The sequence below is a fragment of the Schistocerca nitens genome, chromosome 2, assembly GCF_023898315.1.
Source record: "Schistocerca nitens isolate TAMUIC-IGC-003100 chromosome 2, iqSchNite1.1, whole genome shotgun sequence".
Taxonomy (NCBI): Eukaryota; Metazoa; Arthropoda; class Insecta; order Orthoptera; family Acrididae; genus Schistocerca; species Schistocerca nitens.
Genome location: NC_064615.1, coordinates 783,091,638 through 783,115,553, shown reverse-complemented (window position 1 = coordinate 783,115,553; position 23,916 = coordinate 783,091,638). Strand labels below are relative to the sequence as shown.

Here is a 23,916-nt window from a genome sequence, read left to right as displayed (position 1 = left end):
AAAGTGCCTTTTCAAATGTGGAATTTAAGTTCAAATATGAAACCAGAAACAAATTTTGCTGTGCTAATGCAAAGATTGTAAATATTTCTTTGTAAATAGTGTGTGTGCTAACAGAAAGATTTAACATTCAATTTGTAATTTCATTATTTTAACATCAAAAGCTTAAGTAGTTGCAGTATCTTAAAGAAAATGAGAGAAAATGTGGTGGAAGTGTAGATTGATACTAATGATTTCCATAATGAAGTGATGTTCAGTACTTATCTCATTGTGATTTGTACTGTTACAGGGTACAGCTAAACTGTTTTAATTATTTTAGCTTGATGCCTGGGATTTTTAAAAATCAAGATACAGGTTTAAGAATCTAATGATGGAAAGTCTAAAGCACATTGTCCTCCACTGATTTTAGATTATTGATGTAACTTCAAAGCACCTCTGCTGTTCTTGCCTGTAAGGTATTTTGTTATGCAAGTGTAATTTAATAACATTAAAAATGATTAGTCTGGGGATGAGATTGCTGGTTTGGCAGAAGTTGAATCATAATTTTTAAAATACATTATGATGGTGCCTTATCCTTGTATTTGATGTGGAAAATGTGTGCTTAACCATGATTAACTATAAAATGTGACTTAATTGAACAGTAAATTTGGTGAATAAGGGTTTCATTACAAAATGTTGCATCCCAGGGGGTGTGTTGGTTAACATTTGAATAACAATGTGATTGATATATAAATTCTACATTATAATGCTGTGTAATCTTTTAGAGATGATGTGAAGTTTTTACATGAGCCACATCTTCTTGTAACTTTGTCTTTTCAGTAGGTGAATTGTACCACGTAATATACATTTAAGTGAACTCTTCGGGCTGAGTTTGCAAAAATTGTGCAGAAAGGTCATTGGTCAGTTGGCTTGTCTAACAAAGGAAGTAGTGTGTGTCTCATCAAATTTGGCTGGATGGCAGTGTGTACTGCCATGTGCTTCTCACACAGCTATGCAATTTCTGCCTGAGCAGATAATGTTTTTGGGTGAATGAACATCATAAATCTCCTTGGTGATTTTCCATTCCCCAACAGGAAGTAAAGGCTTGCTGTCAAGTAATAGCATTAGCGGTTTCCTTACTTTTTAGTCTTCCTTTTGGCAAGATAGGTTTATAATTTTGCCCACTTTCCTGTAGCTTGATCAGCTCATCATTCACAATGTCAAAGATTTTGTCAAACTTTAAAATAGTTCTAATTATAATTCTCCCGGTTCCCTGATGTTCTTCCTCAGTGAGTTTTTCAGTTTTGTCCTTAGTTGGCCAGTAATGTCATTCACACTTCTGTCATGGCCAGTTATTGCTGAAATATGCTACAATTGTCACACTTAAAGAAAACTTTACCAAGTACACTCTGCTGCCATGTTCATAAAACATGTCATTTGGAAATTAAAAAAAAAAAAATTAAAACTTCGCAGAAGTATGACAATCCTAGTAGAGTACCTCTAAACCATAAATGTGTAACCAACACAGCTCTGAGGTGAGGTGAACTCGAGGAGTTTCTATAATAACTGGCAACCAACAGAGCTCCATAATGCATGTACGTGATGGCACAAAAATAGTGATACTTCCACAATTACTATAGATGGAGTCACTTACAGATGAGTGTCTATACTTTATAGTTCTGATTTTAGACCAATTTTTATTAGTTTCCACAATTCACTGCAAAATTTCATGATGTTTGTCACCTTGTGAACTTGTACTAAGAGTTAAGAAAACAAAATTTTATTGATGGTTGAACATTGTTACTTTATATTTTAATGGCTTTTATCAGTGTTCTCACAGTGTATGTCCAGTGTAATAATCAGCAGAAATCACTGGTTCATTCCAAATTAATCCATTTGATTGTTCCAGGGTCTCCCTAGAAGATCTGTACAATGGTAAAACATCCAAATTGCAGCTTAGTAAGAATGTCATCTGTACAAGTTGTGGTGGGTAAGTACTAAAAAAACTGATATGTGAATTTCATTTGTGTTAATGGTTTTATATTACCATGCTGTTCATGTTAAAGGAAAGGAGGAAGAGGAGGTACAACACATACATGCCGAACATGTGCTGGTTGTGGTTTTAAAGTTACCTACAGACAGTTGGGACCTGGAATGACGCAGCAACTGCAGTCAAGATGTCCAACATGTAGTGGTGAAGGTAAGCACTCCAACCTTGTAACTGCCATTAATTGAAGCTGAAAGAAATTTACAGCTAATGCATTTAAAGTATTTCCTTTAAAATATTGAACTCGTCAGGAAAAAGGTCTTCCGAAAATGGTTAGTAAGAAATTCTCTTTGTTACTTAGTGTAAAAGTTCTGGAAGTGGTTAACTATTCTAAACTGAATGGTGTATTTTATATTGATGGAATATCTTCAATGATTTCTGTAATGTATGACAATATCTGGAAAGCCTTAGACTGGCCAATTAGTTTGTTATTGTGGTAGAACATATTCTTTGTTGCCAGTGCTCAACAGTATACTTCGTCTGCTTACTTCATAATTCAGAACTCGAGAGTTTGACACCCACCAGCTCTTTACAGAAATGGAAATTTGGACAAAATTGTAAGAAAGCTCAAAGTTTGGTATTTCACACATCTGCATACATGTGATGGGCAGTACCCACAGAAGCACCACAAATTTTGTGCTATTCCATTTTCCTTTTAATCTGGTATATCAGCCAGTAAAATAGTGTGATTTTTAATTATGACAATACACGAATGTTGGTAATCAGTTGCATTTTACAGGTGAGGTCATACACGAGAAGGATCGCTGTGTAGCATGCAGGGGTAAAAAAGTTGTGAATGAAACAAAAATACTAGAAGTCCATGTTGATAAGGGAATGAAGGAAAGTCAGAAAATATACTTTCGTGGAGAAGGGGACCAACAGGTTTGTTATATAATGATTAGTAGCTTTTCTTATTTGTTAATGATATGACAATAATTGTTTTTAAATTTCTAGCCTGATGTTGAACCAGGGGATGTAATTATAGTTCTTCAACAAAAACCACACGATAAATTCCAACGAAATAATGATGATCTAGTTATGACCCATGCACTTTCTCTTACTGAAGCTCTCTGTGGCTTTGAGATGACACTTAAACATCTTGATGGGCGTGATCTTGTCATAAAGCATCCTCCAGGACAGGTTATTAAACCAGGTTAGTAATGTTCCATAACTTTTGCCCTGAGTATAAAAACAAAGAAAAGCTGAATCAGTTATTAAATTATTTGGAAGTATTAGGTTCTTGGACTTACTGTAATTCTGTATTAATATTTGACATAGTTGTTTGTCTCAATAAAGTGAAAAATGATTATTTCATTGACAACAAAAATTGTTTGCTGTGAACTAGACTGTAAATCATTGATACAGTTCTGGAAAATGTTATAAATTTTGAGATAAAACTATCAATATCATTCAAAGTATTTGAAGAAATCTTGGCACTTCAGTTTGGAACTGAGCAGGTTCGAATTCTGCCTCGGGCATGGATGTGTGTGATGTCCTTACATTAGTAGTTCTAAGTTCTAGGGGACTGATGACCTCAGCAGTAAAGTCCCATAGTGCTCAGTCATTTTAAGAAATCTTGATGCAAGAGAAAAATGAAATGCCAAGATAAAAAAGATTTAAAAAATTGGGATGGTGGGAGCAGCAAACACTATATAGCTTTTGGAAGTAAATCAAATGTTCATAATCATTGTGTTGCTTTGTAATAAAATTTGCAGGTGGACCACACGCATCTAAAGGTTTCCTCCTCCACTGTATTCTGTCCATTGCTGCTATCTGCCATCCGTTCACATCAATTGACACTTAATTTAAATCTTCATGGAGTCCATCCCTCCAACTCTACTTGGGTCTCCCTGGTGGTCTCTTTCCTGTAGGTGTGAAATCCAGGAGCTTCTGAGGCCATCTGTAATCCTCCATCCGGGCCACATGGCTGGCCCACTGCATTTGTTTGGCTTTGACAGTTCCCGCTATGTTGGGCTGCTGGTATAGTTCAAGCTCTTTGTTGTATCTGATCCTCCATTCCCCTGCATCCAGAACCGGACTGAAGATCTTCCGAAGCACTTTTCTCTCAAACAAGGAGCTTATGGAAGTCCTATTTCCAGATACTCCATGTCTCACAGCCATATAGAACAACAGGCTGGATCAGGGTTTTGTACAGTCGAATCTTGAACTGCCTGGAGAGATATCTGGACTGAAGCAGTTGTGCTAGGCTGTGGTAAGATTGGTTTCCTGCCTGTATTCTGGCATTAATCTCTGCTTCACATGAGTTCTCAGTGAAAAGTGCCCCTAGGTATTTGAATTCTTGCACTTTTGTAGGACTGGTCACCAACCTGCAGTGATTGTAGATGATCAGCATTCTGACAATGATCACGCGTCATAATGAGGTACTCTGCCTTGGCTTTATGTTCAGCCCAAATTTGCTGGCAGCTTCCTTCAGTGCATTGGTCATTTGCTCCATCTCCTCTTCCAACCTAGAGAGTAAAGTGATGTCGTCTGCATAGGCTAAGTATGCCAATCTCTTTCCTTAGATTTCAATCCCTTTGGTCTCTTGGAAGGTCTCACGTACAAATTTCTTGAGGGCAAAAGGACAACCCATCTCCTTGCCTGAGTCCTGTCACAATTTCAAACTCCACAGTTATGCGATTTCCCATCTTCACCTTTGCACGTGTTTTGTTCAGACAGATCTTTATCAGATTGATGAGTTTCTCTGATTTGCCAGACCTTAAACAGTTGAGCAGGCTCTTGCAATGTATGCAATCATAGACCTTCTTAAAATCAAAGAATAAAATATGCAAATCTTTACCATATTCACCCAGTTTCTCAGTGAGCTGCCGGAGACTGAAGACGTGATCTACTGTTGACCGTCCTGGCCGAGAACCTCCCTGGTACTCCCCAATCACTGATTCTGCCATCGGCTGAATTCTATGTATGAGGCAATTGGACAGGATCTTATAGCAGACGTTAAGCAGGGCAATTCCTCAATAGTGTACCACAAGTCTCTAGAGGAACGGAGGGTTCCAAATGATTGGAAAAGAGCACAGGTAGTCCCAGTCTTCAAGAAGGGTCGTCGAGCAGATACGCAAAACTATAGACCTATATCTCTGACGTCGATCTGTTGTAGAATTTTAGAACATGTTTTTTGCTCGAGTATCATGTCGTTTTTGGAAACCCAGAATCTACTATGTAGGAATCAACATGGATTCCGGAAACAGCGATCGTGTGAGACCCAACTCGCTTTATTTGTTCATGAAACCCAGAAAATATTAGATACAGGCTCCCAGGTAGATGCTATTTTTCTTGAATTCCGGAAGGCGTTCGATACAGTTCCGCACTGTCGCCTGATAAACAAAGTAAGAGCCTACGGAATATCAGACCAGCTGTGTGGCTGGATTGAAGATTTTTTAGCAAACAGAACACAGCATGTTGTTATCAATGGAGAGACGTCTACAGACGTTAAAGTAACCTCTGGCGTGCCACAGGGGAGTGTTATGGGACCATTGCTTTTCACAATATATATAAATGACCTAGTAGATAGTGTCGGAAGTTCCATGCGGCTTTTCGCGGATGATGCTGTAGTATACAGAGAAGTTGCAGCATTAGAAAATTGTAGCGAAATGCAGGAAGATCTGCAGCGGATAGGCACTTGGTCCAGGGAGTGGCAACTGTCCCTTAACATAGACAAATGTAATGTATTGCGAATACATAGAAAGAAGTATCCGTTGTTGTATGATTATATGATAGTGGAACAAACACTGGTAGCAGTTACTTCTGTAAAAAATCTTGGAGTATGCGTGCGGAACGATTTGAAGTGGAATGATCATATAAAATTAATTGTTGATAAGGCGGGTACCAGGTTGAGATTCATTGGGAGAGTGCTTAGAAAATGTAGTCCATCAACAAAGGAGGTGGCTTACAAAACACTCGTTCGACTTATACTTGAGTATTGCTCATCAGTGTGGGATCCGTACCAGATCGGGTTGACAGAGGAGATAGAGTGATCCAAAGAAGAGCGGCGTGTTTCGTCACAGGGTTATTTGGTAACCGTGATAGCATTACGGAGATGTTTAATAAACTCAAGTGGCAGACTCTGCTAGAGAGGCGCTCTGCATTGCGGTGTAGCTTGCTCGCCAGGTTTCGAGAGGGTGCGTTTCTGGATGAGGTATCGAATATATTGCTTCCCCCTACTTATACCTCCCAAGGAGATCACGAATGTAAAATTAGAGAGATTAGAGCGCGCACGGAGGCTTTCAGACAGTCGTTCTTCCCGCGAACCATACGCGACTGGAACAGGAAAGGCAGGTAATGACAGTGGCACGTAAAGTGCCCTCCGCCACACACCGTTGGGTGGCTTGCGGAGTATAAATGTAGATGTAGTTGTCACATTTCATTTTGTCGCCATATCAGCCTGTATTCCATCTTCACGTGGACTCTTACTCTGTTTAAGGTGTCTGATTCTGGTTTTTCTCATCCAGGGTATGTAAGGGATAGTCTGCATCGGCTGTAATTGGGTACTGGACATTAAACTGCAGTTTGGGTTCATCACAATTTAGCAACTGTCGAAAGTACTCGTTCCATCTCTCAGCTATGTCACTATCGTTCGTCAGGATCTTATCATGGGAATCATTGACAAATTTTACATACACAATAATTAAAATACCCAAATCTTCACTAATTGAACAGTTTTGGAACACATACACTGGGTTATCACAAGAAAACCCATTACAGTTGTAGCACTAAAAATCTCTTCTTTCTTTCTTGTTATAATTCATCTGGCTATAGTAGTTCGGCATGAGAAGATCCCCGACAGCTAACAGTGCTGTTTCCAGCTTTCAGCAGTGAAGAAAAGCAGCTGCAGCCAGAAACACTAGCCACCTACAGGGCTGTGACAACACTGAATCATTGCTGTAGACTGTTTACAAAATAACATGTGATTGGTTGGTGTAGCTGTACTGCCATGCTCAGCCCAACTGCAGGTGCAGGGGATTTTCCTTATTACACTGACTTGTTTCCAAGTAAACAATGAAGAGAGGGCTGTGTCTTTAAATTGCCGGTCAAATGGGTCCCCCTTCACTGCACTATTCCCCCCCCCCCCCGTGTGTGTGTGTGTGTGTGTGTGTGTGTGTGTGTGTGTGTGTGTGTGTGTGTGTGTGTGTGTCGGGGGGGCTGAAGGTTGTACAGACATAAACAAATGCTTTGTTGGCCAGTGTCATTCTAGCAGTGAACAGGTATCACGAGTGTTACAGTGAAGTTTTGCGAACACAATAATGGGAAGAGTGAGTTATTCAGTTCCACAACGAGCGTGTATCTAAGATTTGTATATGCGTACAGTTCCACTTGTAATGTTTAGAGATTGTTGCAATGGAAGTTTCGAGGTATTAAGAGTTCAGTCGTGATGCAGTCACAAATTAGTGAATAAAGTTTGTGAAAAGGGAAGTGCTTAAGACAAGAACTGTAAATGAAAATGTACAGTGCTCACAGAAGCTTGTCTCGAAGGCATTGGAAATCACCTGGAAAATTCCCCTAAAGTCTTGTAGATGTCTTTCACAGCCAACAGACGTCCTGCACCTCTGTACGAAGAGGTGCTAAGCTGCTAGGGTTAAGGCCCTATAAAGTATCAATAGTACAAGAACTTCAACCTGGTGATCCTGCACACAGTTAAGTTTTTCGAATGGGTTTTAAAATAAGTGCGTGATTGAGAAATGGATCCTTAGCTCATTCTGTTTTCAGGTGAGCCGGGTTCCATTTACCCGGGTATGTTTGTTCTAAAAACTACTGGCATTGGAGTGCAAATAGACCTGTGGTGCTTTGTGAGGAACCCTGTCATGATCAGAAAAATTGGTGTAGTGTGCAGTTAGTGGTGACAGAATAATAGGCCCATTTTTTTTTACTGTCAGTTACACATGAAAGATACGTGCAAAACATTTTGCAACTTTTTTTGATGGCTGAGAGAGAGAGAGAGAGAGAGAGAGAGAGAGAGAATGAAGCTTCATATGTTTTCAACAGAATTATGCAAGGGCTCATACTGCCAATGTTCCTTGGCACTTAATTCTTGATGTATTCAATGAGAGTGATCAGTAACAATATCTGGCCCACTAGAAGTCCTGATTTACCTCCATGTGATCTTTGTGGGGTGCACTGAAGGACAAAGTGTACACAACAAATCCTCACCCTATAGAGGAACTTGAGGATAATATCCATGAATCAGTTAGTTCAATATCTCAGAGAGAATTTCATCGTGTGATTAATAATAACTTCAGTAGATGTAAGAAATGCTTGGAAAAATAGCAGGCAGTTCCAGCATCTCCTTTGCATGACATGGAAGAGTACAAAATTTGTTTACTTACATTGTAAATGTAGTCGTCCTACCTCAGCAGTAGACAGGTGACACGGCCTCCGATCGCTGGCAACGGAGTGCTTGCTGCGTTGTATCTACTGCACTGCATAGGCAGTCATCAGATAAATAGAACACCCAGTATATGCATTGTGTGTTTGTAAGTTGTGCAGAACTATTGTACTGAGTGATACTTCTTAAGGGCTTCTATAGTAAGGCATAATTATTTTAGAAGTGAATTCATCAGATGTATGAATGATCTGCTACTATATCTGTAAAACTTTAGGTTTCACTGGAAGTGATGTTGTACCCCTGTAACTTAAATTGCTACTTAAAATTCCAATGTATCAAAACCTTTGAGTTGGTTAATACATGTATTGCTTTACAGTGTTCCAATGCTTTATTCTTGTAGCTTTGCATTAGTTACTTCAATGTTTTGATTATTGATATTACTTGCTCCAGATTTTTTGTTGTATTGCAGCGATTTGAGAAAAACAGCAAATTTAGAATCTATACTGCTGAATATTTTGTTCTAAATTTTCTTCCCGGTAATGTGTTTCAATAGTGCTCTTATGTTCTACAAAATGTGTTTTGCTTTACATGCTTAAGCATTTCTCTGATGTGGGTTATTTTTTTAATAGAATACAGAGTGAGGTAGCATAGTTTTTAGCACATTGGACTAACATTTGGGAGAACAATGCTTCCAAACCGTGTCTGGCCATCCAGATGAGGGTTTCTCCCTAAATTGCTTGAGGCAAATGCCGGAATGGTTCCTTTGAAAGGGCAAAGTCAGTTTCCTTCTGTCCTTTCTAATCCAAGCTTGTGCTCTCTCTAATGATCTTGTTGTCGATGGGACATTAAACACTAATCTCCTCCTCCTTTTTCATGGAATATTAGTTTTCTTATTCTCATGTTAAATACTCTCCTGATGTAATGGGAACAGTATGGATTTGTATAAGGACATGTACATAACCATCCTTGACAACTGTAGTCTGGAAGTAAAATTAGACTAATAGCTATTGTGTGCAACATTGCTTGTTGTTTTTTCTTCCCCTGTTCTTTTGTGCATTGTGTGTCTGTATAGTTACAAATGACAGTTTACCATTGATGCTGTATCTACACTAAAATCCACTACCTTTCTAAACAACTAAAATATTTTTTGAGGGTGGTTATGTATTCCATTTAATAGTAAGTCCTTGGTGTAGTAATTTTAAATAAGGAGTTAGTGTAAGGTATTTGGATTCCGAATGTTCCTAATTGCTTTGCAACTATTTAAAATGCCAAATCAGGTTTTTAAAGTTGTAAATACCATTCAAGCACTACCTTTATATAATCATAGCTCCTTTGATTATTAAAACTGTGTGTGAAAACATAGAGCACGTATTACTAATAAGAGCAGACAATCTCAAAGTACTTAGGGCAAATGCAGTTTTGGCTGTTAAGTAGTCTAACAATTGTAAAAATAATCTTTTTTGTTCTGAAAATATTGTGATACTTTTAAGATTACACAATACTTTCACAAAGCAAAGATAAAATGATGTGGCACTGTTACCTGAGAGTCTGGTGTGTTATCGAGGCTCACTGCATGGATACTGTAGTCATTGTTGTCTTCCTTTCAGAGACTAGATTAGTTTGATGCAGCTTTCCATTCTTGTTTATCATGTGCAATTGTGTTCACATTTACAGAAAGCTACTGCGACCTGTCACATGGCGAGGTAAACTTTGTACTCAGCAGTAGTTGGAAGTAATTGGGTCATGTTATTAGGGGCAGTCACACTCCAGCCAGTGTAGTTTGTGTTGTTACCTGACACTGAAAGCTTGCTTTAAGAAAATTAAACTTATATTGATCAGAATGAGAAAACAGTGACACTGCAGGTGGGAAATTTGTGGAATGAGAAAGCAACATGGCGTGCAAATTATGGCAGGGGGGAGACACTGCACTGTTGATGGAATTGAAGTGTGTCTCCCAAAGAAAAGATAAAGCAGCAAAGTTCTCACAGTAAATGACATTGACAGTATGAATAAATTTTATTACACAGCAGTTTCTGCACCACTTTACAAGAAAATAACAAATTTGCAAGGGCTTCACAGCTTATGGTGTACGGAATTGGACTTCACATTTAGCAAAGAAACTAACAAGAGGGCTGTTGTGCTTGGATAATTATGGTACAGGCTGAATGAATGGTTGTGGTTTGAGTTGCCAGCTATCTTGCACTAAAACCATTTGTTCTGGTTGCCATTCATATGAGAGATGTTGAAATTATAGATCTAAGTGTCATTCATTAAAACAGAATTGTAGAAGATAGTGCATAATCAGTGAGTCGAGTGGTAATGGAAGTGCCTGGGCCAAAACAATTTTTTTCCTTTATTCTTGCCTTTTGCATTTGACAAAAACTGAGTACTACATTCATTACATTGGATATGAATTGAATGCAGCAGGCACATACAACAATTTTGATGTATGATTAATAACTTTTGAGTGATAAACATCAAGAAAACATTGGAAACATAAATTGTTCTCGCACCACGCACATTATGTTAAGAGGCCCTTGTGCATGAATTTTTCATAAGTTAATTCTACAGCCAAGAACAAGTGTCTAACTTAATCAGTCTCCTCCCTTATTTTGGGTCATATACACAAAACACCTACAGTGTGGCAGCCTGATCTTCTCCACACACATCTTTCACAATTCTCAAGAAGAGTGCTCTTTCAGTGGTACTAGTTTAGTGATTGTGTCTGGTTACTGAAGGTGATGTCTCCTGCATAAAGACCCACCAATCTGAACAGCTATAGTGTGACATAGCTGACACCTTAAGCTACATTGCCCTCCAGTCCTTTCTCCAATCCCCAATCCATACTCTTGTCCACCCATTGTGAATTATTGTTTCGTGCATTATAGTTTTTGCAAAATGTTACTTATATATGATGTTTCATAGATATAATTTATTTTTAGATTCTGTAATTTTGTCTTTAATACTTAAACGTTTTATGTAACTATAGGAAACAAATTTACATTAGAATAGCTTGCTAGCAACAATTAAAAACAGATTGTTGGCCAGTGTGTGACTGGGACTGTGTATTGTGCGTGCCTGTCCGTCCTATCCTGAGGCCTTGCTCCTCAGAATTCGTGTAATGGCAGTGATGTGATCCTCGTCAGTAACAAAGCATGACATTAAAAGGTGCTTCAGCACTCTGTTAAGTGAGAGCAGCAACATTTTAAAAGGTTCAAAATGTTTTCTAAGGTCAAAAGTATTAAACAAGCCAGAATGAGGTCCATGAGAAACTGGCTGTTTCAATAAGCTCCACAGAGGCTTTGTACAATGATGGTAATGGAAGGAAACTGTAGTATGATCATCTCAAGTTTAAGTGACTGGCAGCACCTTGAAATTATATAATTGTACTGAACACACAACTTTGTGCCTCTAATATATCCCCCTTAAATTCTTGATTTCATTTCTAAGTCAGCACATGATCATAGGAGTTAGCATGACATTTTGCTGCTCCCCCAGTGGAAGTCTCTTAAAACACTTGAATTTCATATCTAGAGCTCAAATTTTGTACAGTTCTATTCAGTAGGGAAAATGTTTGCAAAATTTCCTTCAAATTAGAACCACTGTTCCACTATTTAGTGACCCACATTCAACCCTTGGACTCCCATCAGCAATTTTTATCTCCAAACTTCAATGATTTGGTTAACTGTTTCTTACTGCATCAAGATATCTTGCCCACCTAACCCTTCTTAATCACATTGTGCCATTAAGCTCTTTCCAGAAATTCAATGCAGCATCTCCGAATTAACTGCGCTGTTTACCCATGTAATCTTGACCTGTCTTTCGTAGCACTACATTTCAAAAACTTCTACACTTCACATGAATTCTTTTGGATAATTGGTTCAATGTTTACATTTTCTTCCTTTTCCTTTCCTTCTGATGGAACCTTTTATTCCTATTATCAGTCTGTATCTTGTATGCTTCTTACTATTTGAAAAGACTGCTCCAACAGCTAAGCTTGTTTAAAACTTGACATTTCCTGATTTAATTCCCTCGGCATCATGAGACTCTTTGACTGTTGGAATTGTTAATTAACCATATTTATCCGATTAGAAGATGGTTTTCCCAAATTCTTCATTTGAGAAATGCTAGGTTTTTTATTCACAGATTCAACTATTTTTGCTGAGGTTAACATTTTTACATTGTTTAATAGTGTAATGGGGTCATATTACATTTATAGATGGTGTCTTGGCTTTTGGGGTCACATGCATATTTATTTTGAAGAATTCAAAGGTCAGGGATGGGTAAACGATAATCACATTTGAACAGGCTCAAAATTTCGTGTGGCATTTGATTTGTGTGGTGGTGCTATTGCAAGATATATGCCAAAAACTATGTACTAGCCACTTTATTGGGTTTTATGTGTGATTTACCGAAGCTGCCAAACAGTTAATAATTATGATTATATGACCGTGTGCTTAATGGATGAACGGCTATCTGTTTTTCTGCTGTGGTTTCGGGGGTATTTCAACAGTGTGTGGCTGTTCTGAGACGAAATAGCTAATGATTGAAAGTTTGTCTATTATTAGAGACCATAAAGGTTGCGATGTACAAACTGATATGTATTTTCTACTAACACACAAATTCTGAGTCAGTTGCTACCTTCGCCTTACAGGTCTAATTATGGTTATATCTTTTATTGGTTGCTGATTTTATGTACTTCATCACATGCAATGACGATGGTTAACATTCACAACAATCCTCACTGCAATCCATGGTTGTCGCTGGCCGACGTGGTTGACACGAAATACGTAATTCGGCACTTGTCACTTTCGGTTTCATATCACCTGCGAATCGGTATTGATGAGGGTGAACCCCATGACGATCAGGGGGATGTGCTCATTTGTCATAATCTGGTGAATTTACCGTTTACTACTCACTCGACCACCATTCTTGCCTGTCTCTCCAGTACTACAGCTCACTAGACACTAGTCTCTCTGCCTTCAGCAGTGCTCGACAATACACTCCTGTCTGCTATCGACCTGGGTGTTGGACAACAGTCTGTTGCTCCGTTTAAAATTTGATAGTTTTGTGAAACACAGGTGGAAATATCACTGACATGTATCATCTTAAATACTCCTGTATTTGAACAGGCTTGCAAAAAGTTCTCAAACATGTGTATGCTATATACAAATATTAATGCTGCTTTTTAAGTAAAGGTAACATTCCAAAAAATGGAAATGTTGTCCTTCAAAAAACATAGATTCTGAACCCAGCTCAGTATTTTATTTGATTGACAAACTGTAACGATTTACTACATAGATGGCAAATGAGAAATTAGAGTGCTGTTCAAAAGTTGAAATACTGGGTAATAACATTAGCAGCTTTTAATCAACTTTAGAACATGGTGACATTCGGGTGAAGTAATAAGCAAAATTAATGGAGGCTGAATGTCTATCAGTTGAAATGAATCATACTAAATGGACTGATTGTTAGACAATAAATTAAAGCGGCGAAACACGTTGTGGAGATAGTACCAACACGTCGCTAGATGGTGAGGAGAGTGAAAGTTTGATAATTGGACTAAATTGTGACTGCGATCTTCTATTTATGTATTAGCTGGTGATGTTACATATGACCAGGCTAGAGTATATTGCAGTCCATTATTTTTCAGTTGCGGAAACACTGTGGAAGAGTTGGAGGGGGCACAGTGATACCAGCCTGTTTGAGAACTAGGGGAGGGGAGTAGTGACTGGCCAGAAAAATGTCATAGAATGAGATTTTCACTCTGCAGCAGTGTGTGTACTGATTTGAAACTTCCTGGCAGATTAAAACTGTGTGTCAGACCGAGACTCGAATTAGTCTCGGTCCGGGACACAGTTTTAATCTACGAGAAAGTTTTAGAAAAATGTCATGTTCCCAACAGTGGGAGTCTGTACCATATACTTTTGCTTTTTAGGAATGTCTACCATGTTTAAACTGCAGTTTGCCCGAATCCATTTGTACTGATATTGAATTGACTTTAAAATTAGACAAAAATTCAACAATAGTATTCATTTCTGCAGGGAACTGTAAAAGTCTAGATAAGGGCTGGTGGCACACTTGGTTCATGCTGCAGTGTTGCCAACACTCATCATGATGTATGGTGGAAATGTGTGTGTCAGATGCTAGTTCTAGGCAACTGATGAGTGGTGGGTAGACAATATGTTTGGAAATAAGATCATTGTAACACTCTCCAAAATCTGATATGTATTCAAACAGAAAAATCTGTTCTCAGATCCCACAGTAACCACAGCCTCAAAAATAGCCATGCATTTGTAATAAATAGCCGAATATTTGTGACAATGAAGATAAAGATTCCACAACTTTGCTATTAGGATTATTGATACTTTGCCAATAAAACAATTTGTAATTTTGACTAGTCAGAATATTTTTAAAATATTTTTTCTCAAGAAGGCTTTTGGAAAAAGGGGGTGCCTTATGATTGTTACCGTACTCGGGTAAATACGTTATCTGTGCAGGTTTTCATTAATTTTATTCTGCCAGTACAGAAGCTTTTTATTTATCTTGGTGCATTGTAGTATTCTGACTTGCTGTTAGAAAATTACTTTTTTAATATTCCACGATTAAGAGTGCTCATGAAGTTACGTTAATAGTGGTGAACTACTACTGTATTTCAGTATTAAGAAAATATTCTTGCATAGTATTAAACAGAAGCAATTGGCATAGTGGGTCGTTCGTTTTATTGAAAATCTCTAAAGGACAAAGCTTGGCGAAATTTGAAGTTAGGTGCTTCTGAAATTTTTGTTTATAAAGCCTACTTTCCAAAATAATTGTGTGCCTACTGTATACACCATAAACTTACTCCATTGATTTTTAAGTTCTTTATGGGCACTGCTGTACTTTCTCTGATTTTAATGAAGGTATCATAATTGTTTCAAAAACAAGAAGTCCTAGGTTACAGTAGATGTTTTCTTAAATTCTTAATGTGATTGGATGTACTTTTTACTTCGTGTTTGAAGCTTGTGAGAGTTTTGGGTGGCTGTTCCGTTAACAACTCACATAATGTTCTTGGTATTATAAGTAATAGAGGAAATTTATGGAATACGCCAACTCACCTAGGCTTCCCAACTAGACCATCAGATTTCGTTGTAATTTTGTTTAAATATTCGCACATGTCCCTGATGACCATTGGTAAAGTTTAACATGTGTCAAAGCAATACGAGCCAAAATAGTCACTTATTTGACTACATGCACAAGCTTACACAGTGTGTGAATTTCCAGTGAGTTTGAGTCATTATCTCGTGCAATATTCTATTGAAAGACTTTAAATTTGGCCATATTCAACTGAATGCGTTCTCGTAAGAATAATAACAGGATTTTGAGCCATATTCAGCCAGAAAATATTTGGCAAAATGCCCGTAAAATCAACACCCAAAAAATATTCAAACTTTGTTTTCTTTTATCTCAGGGCTAAAGGTATTAAGAATGTGAAACTCAACATGTAGTAAGTTGAAAATGCAAGGTTCTGAAATATAAAGTTCTGTATGTGTACCAATTTCCAATGCTGAATATGTGCAAAGTAAAAGATTAAAAATGCAGATTTTCAACCTGATTTTGCAAAAAACTGTTCTATGAAACATACCAAACTTGGCTCATGGAAAACACTATGGTCTTAACTGCAAAAATGTAATTTGGTTGTCCAATAAGGGCCAACAGTTCTGAGTAATTTGAATCAGTTGAGTGTGATAATAGCGGCACAAAAAGCATAAACGTCAAGATTTTTTATCTTGTAATCACATGCTGAACATGAAACTTAACACACAGTAGCTCTGTAGCACAAGGATGTGGAATACAAAATTTCATTCACCTATTCCCAAGAGTCTACAAATTTGATTTCCGTGAAAAGTTGAAAATATGGTATATTAAACACTTTTTACAAATACCATTTTTTATTTAAGCTTCAAACCAGTCTCACTTGAATTAACCCCAGGACATTGGATTTAGTTTCCAACATTTGCTAACAATGCTTCATAAATTGAGGGAAAGTAGCCAGAAAAAATTGCACTGCAAATAAAGCTTTTACTTTGGCATGGTAAATGTGAAACTCTGGACAAAACAACTTAGCAACCTAAGATATTCCATATAAAAAATTGCTTGTGTACAGCTTTTAAAATTTCTACAAAATCAGTTCAAATTAAAAACCTGGTTTTTGTAAAAATTACAAAAAGATAGTGTGTACACTATTTTTAGAGAACTTGTTTTCCATAACTGATTTACAACTAATCACTTGGAAAGAGCATGTTTTCAGGCATTCACAATATCACATTAGAATGTCCACTGTGCGCTAACAACACACAAAAATGGTTAAATTTTAGGGACTGTACCATGGCAACAGGCTGCATTGCAGCGACCTGTTGTCCACATCTTATTGTGTGTGGTTCTTATTTTTAAATTGATGAGTAATATCTTGTCATATTGCATTGGTGCATGATGCCATTGTCACTACCAGTTCAAGAACATGAACTGGCAACCCCATTGCCGTGTTGGTAACACAAGGTAGTTGTGCAATACCAGCCACAGTTTGGTTCTTCATCCTAGTTGCCTAGCCCGTATTTTGATTTCTTAATTTGGTATCCCAGTTGTCGTGGTGCTACCTGTGTGTTGAGCCACTTAAGTACTTTATCACTTATTGTCAAATCTGTAAGAGTATCTCAAATAGGTGGCAAGCAAAAAGTAAAATGAATTTTGGTTTTAAACTTCTCAGCATTGCAGTTTACATTTTTGAGATTTTTACTTATTTTTTGCAGTCAAATTTCTGGAAATTGATACTGTCAGCCAGATGATACTGAAGAATCACTGTGGGACAAATGCAGTATAGTGAGGTGCTACTTTTCAGTATACAAATAAAAAGAACGTACAGCAAAACATGCTCAACGAATTTTTGAAATGTAGCCTGTTGCTATGGTACATTGTCTTAAATTTGCCCATTTTTGGGTGTTTGTGCACATTTCAAAACCATGATTTTCTGGATGCTTGAAAACATGCTCTCTCCAACTGTGATCAGTTTGAAATCTGCTAAGGAAAAGAGATTTTCTAAAAGCAAATTGATTGTGATATGTTTTTTGCAATATTTACGAAAATGTTTTGAATTGATTTTGTAGAAATTTGGATAGTAATATGTGAATATTTTGCATTGGGAAATCTTATGTTGCTAAGTTGTTGTTGTCTAAAGTTTCACATTTACCATGCCTTTAATCGAAGATATGTAAGAAACCAAAGTAAAAACAGTATTGGAAGTGTGATTTTTCCTGCTTCTTCGCTACAATTTATGTAGCTTTGTTAGCACCAGTTGGAAAGTAAACCCATTGTCAAGGGTGACTTAAAATGTGTTGTTTCAAACGACTGGTTTTGAAGCTTTTTAAAAAAATGGTATTCATAAAGGAAGTCCAATATCTTAGTTTTACTATTTAAAAAAATCATGTTAATGACAAATTTGTATACTACTGGAAAATACTAAGTTAATGAAATTTGGTATCCCACATCATTGTGCCACAAAGCAGTGGTGTATAAAGTTAAATGTTTAGTATGCATTTACTCTGAGATAAAATAATCCCAACTTTGTTTCAAATTACCTAGCATTGTTAGCCCAAGCCGAATAATCAGATACTTTCTGTGGTTAAAACCATGGTCTTTCTAATGAACCCAGTTTGGAAAGTCTTATGGAACATAGGTTTCTTTGCAAAATCAGATGGAAAACATTTTTATTTTTTGTACAATATCTTAAACTTTTGCACTTAATTTATTCAGTATTTCAAGTAGTACATGAAACACTATATTTGGGAACCTTATGTTAGGTTACTACATGCCAAGATTCATGTTTGTCATACCTTTAGTCCTTGATATACAAGAAGCCAAACTTTAAATTTTTTCTTATAATTTTGCCAAAAAATTTCTTGATTGAATATGGCTCATAGACGGCCACTTTCATGTCTTTCAACAAAATAGTACCAGAGGTTTTACAACTGTTACCAGAAATTCATGCTCAATTTGCTCAAAATCATGCATGGAGTGAAAACAGGTAACTGTATCTCAGCCAGTTTTGCTTTGACAAATGTTAAACTTTACCAATGTTTATCTGGAACATGTGAATGTTCACATAATTTCATAAGGTCGAGCGGGAAAAGTGCTCAGAAAGTAGGTGATTTGACATAGTGGCCCATAAGCTGTTTAAAGTGAATGCATTGATAAATGGTGTTCTATGCTATTCTGTTCGTACCTTACCAGGCTTCTCATAAACACTCTTCAATAAATTCACAGCATTGAAGAAGCAGTGAGGTAATTCATTAGTACTGTTTGTTTGTTCAAACATTTTTTGTTATTTAGATCTTCATTCCAGCATTTATATCAGAATGAATGACTAGAAAGTGTATACACATCAGAATTTGTTTCCAAAATATTCAACTACATCTGGCAGCTACTCAAAAGGAAAATACTTTTGATTCCAAACATTTTGAAAAGTTGCAGGTGCCAGGCAACATATAAAATCAGCCACACGTGAAACAAATGGCTGAACATAGTATGCATGATATTGATTCATTTAACTTGGTTGATATTCTGGGTAATTTAGTATTTGGAATATTTGGGAAACTAAAATAATCTGGTGAGTACTGAATTAGTATTTGATACAGTACCACATACATACAAATCTTGACGGATCTTTAAGTGAAAGACAAATTTAAGATTTTTGTGTGGGAAATTAAATTACAAAAGTAAAATTTTAATTTTCTGCATTTTTGTGCTTATGAAAATAATTGTATTGTAAATAGTTTGTACCATATTTTATAGAATAAGATGTACCTTAATTTTTAAGTAATTTCTTAAAAATATTACCATTTTTATTGCAATTCTTAGTTTATTAAACATAACTGACCTTAAAATAAAACCCATCGAAATCATCTTCCCATTTTGCATTCAGTCTTTTATTTGCACATTTTTTAAGCTCCTTTACAAGCCTGCCAATTGCAAATGATTTTTTTCTGTTGGTGGAGGGCTGAAATGCCACTCAGCCTCTGTTTCCATGTTCTTCTGCATATGCTTTACTTTCAATTTATAGTCTAAATCTTTTTCCATTTTGAAACTAGCTACTAACAAAAATATTGTACAGTTACCAATAACATCACATTTAAGTTCACTGGCGCCATAGATTGCAAAGAAGCATTGTAGCCTAGATAGTGTTAGAGGTTCGTGATGGCAGGTAGGGAGGGTGATAAGTGTTAGCAAGCTAGTGAATCTCAACAATTCATGTTCGTTGTATCAGTGCACTGTTGGTGCCAGTTGAATCCAATGTTTCCAGATAGGTTTCCCAGGACACCAAATATAAGGCCTTTTTAAGACTGGTGGGAATTTGAAATCAAACACTGGACACTTTAATTTTGAATGATACCTGAGTTTTGGAGGCAATTTTTCAAACAAGTCTTACAGTCCATAAAATTTGGTAATTTCATGTAGATGACTCAAATGTTGTAAACAAATAGTGGGTTGAAGGTTTTAGTAGTAACAGAAGTAAATGATTAGAAAAAGAATCACCAAAGTCAGCAGGAAAAGTTTACAACAATATTTTACATATTAATGTCTTCAGACTATTGGTGACACTGTTCATGTTTATACACATTAGCTGTAATAAAAATGATTTAATGTTCATAGTTCACTAAATTCTTAGTAAGTAATGAAGCATTCAATAAAATGTTCTCCAGCTGCCAGCAATGTCAAGTGGTTAAAATGACACGAGCATTTGTCAAAGCACTCCTTGGCAAGGGGAATGATTGCTGATAATTCACTGGTATGGCCTTACGTATTCTAGCTGCCAGTTGATATCACCTTTACCCATGGTATACCATGGGCATATTTCTTCCACATTTGTAGGTGCATTGAACATGGAGGCAACTTATGCCATGGGTGCTGATGTTGTGGAAGTCTCAGAACATTTAATAAATTACTAGTGCCATGAGGTTTTGCATTATTGCATAAGGTATTGTAGGTTAATTTGTGAGGAAATTAAGTATGCCATGTAACATCATTTAATTGAAATAATTTCTTGCAGGTGATGTTAAGGGTATTGAAAATGAAGGAATGCCACAGTACAGAAATCCCTTTGAAAGGGGAAACTTATACATAAAGTTTGATGTATTGTTCCCAAGCAATAATTTTGCAAATGAAGTAACATTGAAGGTAAGGACACTAGTGTTTCTAGCTTAATAAACTTAGTTTGTCTGCTCACTGTGTCTAAAATATGCAGTTATTCTAATCATAATTACTGTGGTTCCACAATTACTTGGACTTAGGTTACCAAGAACAAAAACTCTTGTGAATTTGTCCTGGAACTCTCAACCACAAAATTAGTTTAAAATGAAAATATTTGTTAGTCATGTCCAGCATAAAAAGCTTAGATTTAATCAGTTCTTTAGTTGAGTGATGATGGAATGAGGCACACTAGGAGGTCACAATAACATAGCCATGTTGAATGTCACACAGGTGCGAATTACAGCTGCCAGAATTTCATGGTTCAGTAGATTGTGTATAACTCAAGGGAAGGCTTCATGGGTACCTCATTTTCTAGCTCTTTGTAATCTAGGCCCCAGAGTACATTTTTATTGTATTTTGTTTACAAGGTGGTAACTGTCAACTGAAGACAGTATGTTCAGAAACTAATAGATGATTACTTTTCTCAGGAACTGGAAAAATTGTTACCAGCACGACCTACATTCCACATACCTCAAGGAGAGCACGTAGAAGAAGTTGATCTCAATGAGTATGATCCAAATGACCGCAATTCGGGAGGATCAGGAAGACAAGAAGCCTATGCAAGTGATGATGATGAGTATGGTTCTGGTTCTGGAGGCATTCAATGTGCCCATCAATGAAGATCTCAAAAATGTCTATAGAATCAAATTGCCATTGCAGCAAAGTTGATTCTATTGTGACTTGATTGAAACTTTGTGTGCATGGTGTGATTGAGAAATGTTAATGTAAAATCTTATCAAATGAACTATGTACACACAGAATTTGGTGAACTGCCATCCATTAGGCAGTGTAATTAAATGTAACTCTTTTAAAAACTGCCTCTTTTGTTTAAAATACCAGTTTATTGTTCCACTTTGGGGGTTTTTAGTCAATTTGAAATTCAGTTTTTACAGTTTGTATGATTGGTCCATGGTATTGGATTATAGCAATTTTGGCATGTGGCAAATGCACATTCTCAAATTAGTAAGTGTAGAGTACATTAGACAAAATATTTGTGTAGGTAGTTATATCTGCAAACACTCTGAAGAAATAGTGTATAGACTTGAGCAGCTGAAGGAAGTAATTTCTTAATAGAATAAATCAGATTACTGCAGCTGCTGAAGTCTCTACATTAATTTTCAACATTGTCTGTTTTCTTATTTTATGAAATATGAGCATATCCCGACTTTAAGGGAAAATATAATCAGAATATTGAAATTTGCAGGAAGTTTTGTAGGATGGCATTAACGTTTCATGTGAGTAAAATTGATTCTTGGCTGTAATTTTGTTTCATTGATTCTATATTTGTCTCCATTCCTTGAAATATAAGCTCCTTCCATTACAGTTAGTTTACTTTTGCTTTAGAATAATTTGATGTGAACAAGATTGAATAATAATGATTATTGAGCCAACTTGAAATTAAGATTGTTTCAGGGTGCTTTGACAAGAGAATTGGATTATCTGTGCACTACTGAAAGCCACAAGTGGTGCTTAGATTCAAATCCTAAAACAAAAGAAGCTTAAATTAAACAAATAAACCTCTCGTAGTTGCGGCAACAACACTAAGCACTTTATGCACCGGAAAATAAATGATCTGTAGTTGTTTAAATTGTGTAAGAACTGTGTGTTCATGCGATTGGCAGTTTTCACTTCACTTGTGACTGCCCATTAGGGAAATTACTGTGCAACTGAACAAATTAAGAACAAAGTTAACTGCTTCAAAATGCAATCAATTTTAGTAAAGGGGTATAAACATGATGAAATTGAAGCTACTTAAACACTGACTTTATTTTACAATTGCACAAAGTACTTTTCAGTGGAATATTTTAATCGGTTACACATTACACTAGGAAACTGTCCCCAAGATGTTTGTACTTCAGTACGTTACTGTGGGTGAGATGTGGGCCCAACAAATCGTACAGAAACTAATCGGTGGAAAGCAGTGAAGTTGGTGGGACAGCAGCAAGTCTGTTTTCTGGCAGGAAGTTTATGGCCAGTGTTTTCAGGGATAGTAAAGAAATTCTTATAGATTCTTGCATAGGTTAAAATAATACCTTGGAGTATTACCCAGTGCAAAATTCTAAACTAGCTGAATGAAAAAGTAAAACAGCATAGATTTCAAAAGGAAAATATAAGTTTCTAAAATTTTCGATTTATGCATCAGACGTGGCACTCCTCTGGCCTGCTCCATATGATCAACAATGAGAGAAATTTATAGTTGGTATAAGTGGAGTCTGGTGAAGAGATCATGGTGTCAGAATAAGAGGTCTGTTCAAACAATTTCATTACTTTGTCCACAGAATGTTCGTACACTTTGTTGTGCATGGTCTCCTTCAAAATACTCTCCTCCACAATTAATACACTGCTCACAATGCAGTTTCCACTCCTGGAAGCAGTCTTGATTTGCCTCTTGCTGGATCGCACGAAGTGCCATCTGCAAATTTTCTGTTCTCATCTATTGTTGCAAATCTTCATCCTTTTGTGGTGGGGTTGGTTAAGGTTTGTGGTGTTGTGTTGCATAATTGTTTGATCACTGCGTCTCGTCGTACTGTGCACTACAAAAGTTCCACCTACCTCAGTACAGCGTCTGATCAACAGCCCATTTCTCTGCTTACGTACATACTATCCAGGCAATGTTAAAAGCAGTGTTGAAGAAACACACTGCCAATACCTATGTTTGCAAAGTCTGCGTAAAGTATGTAGCAAGCTATCTTGTAATATGTCACAACAAATTTCGGGTGAAGGGAGATTGCTTCATCTCTTTAGAAAAATGGCAAAATTCTGCAATGATTTCTTTTATTTCTTTACATTCAAAATTAAACACTTGCCATCAGCCCGTATTTAATTAATGAATAATCAGTCCTCTGCTCACAGTTCATACAACCCATTATACACGCAATACGGCCAGAAGTGTACCTAAGTCTGACCTGAATTATTAAGTGATGTAGAATATGAGTTTCACATTCAGTTCTTTTCAGTGGATTTCTAATAAAGAAATTGCTTGCCAAGTATTCCATAGACAAATATGAAACGTGCCACGCGTTATTTTACAAAGGCCGAAACTTCACACCCGGTTCTCTTTCCAACAAAACAATCCAGAAACTTCCAAACTACACAAAACTCCATAAATGAACTGCTATTACGGCCACACAATCTGGGTGCGAGAAGTCATCATTTCTTCATTTTACACATAATAAAGACAGAAGCATTAAACATGGCCTGCATGTCCAATAGCTGACTAGCAACCCTTGTTCAGTCTGCTTCTCTCCTAATGTACCTACCTAGCAGTGTG

The 23,916-nt window shown here is 36.8% G+C and overlaps 1 protein-coding gene across 1 annotated transcript in view; it reads left to right on the top strand.

Annotated features, from left to right (window-relative positions):
* LOC126237035 (dnaJ homolog subfamily A member 2-like) overlaps positions 1 to 21,460 on the top strand; it is a 32,917-nt gene extending 11,457 nt beyond the window's left edge. Inside the window, exons 3-8 of the mRNA XM_049946796.1 lie at positions 1,886 to 1,966; positions 2,043 to 2,176; positions 2,763 to 2,905; positions 2,978 to 3,176; positions 20,446 to 20,573; positions 21,074 to 21,460. Of these exons, the coding sequence (XP_049802753.1) occupies positions 1,886 to 1,966; positions 2,043 to 2,176; positions 2,763 to 2,905; positions 2,978 to 3,176; positions 20,446 to 20,573; positions 21,074 to 21,265 (877 nt within the window). The 3' untranslated portion in view covers positions 21,266 to 21,460. The remainder of the gene's footprint in view (positions 1 to 1,885; positions 1,967 to 2,042; positions 2,177 to 2,762; positions 2,906 to 2,977; positions 3,177 to 20,445; positions 20,574 to 21,073) is intronic.
* Positions 21,461 to 23,916: the final 2,456 nt, after the last annotated feature.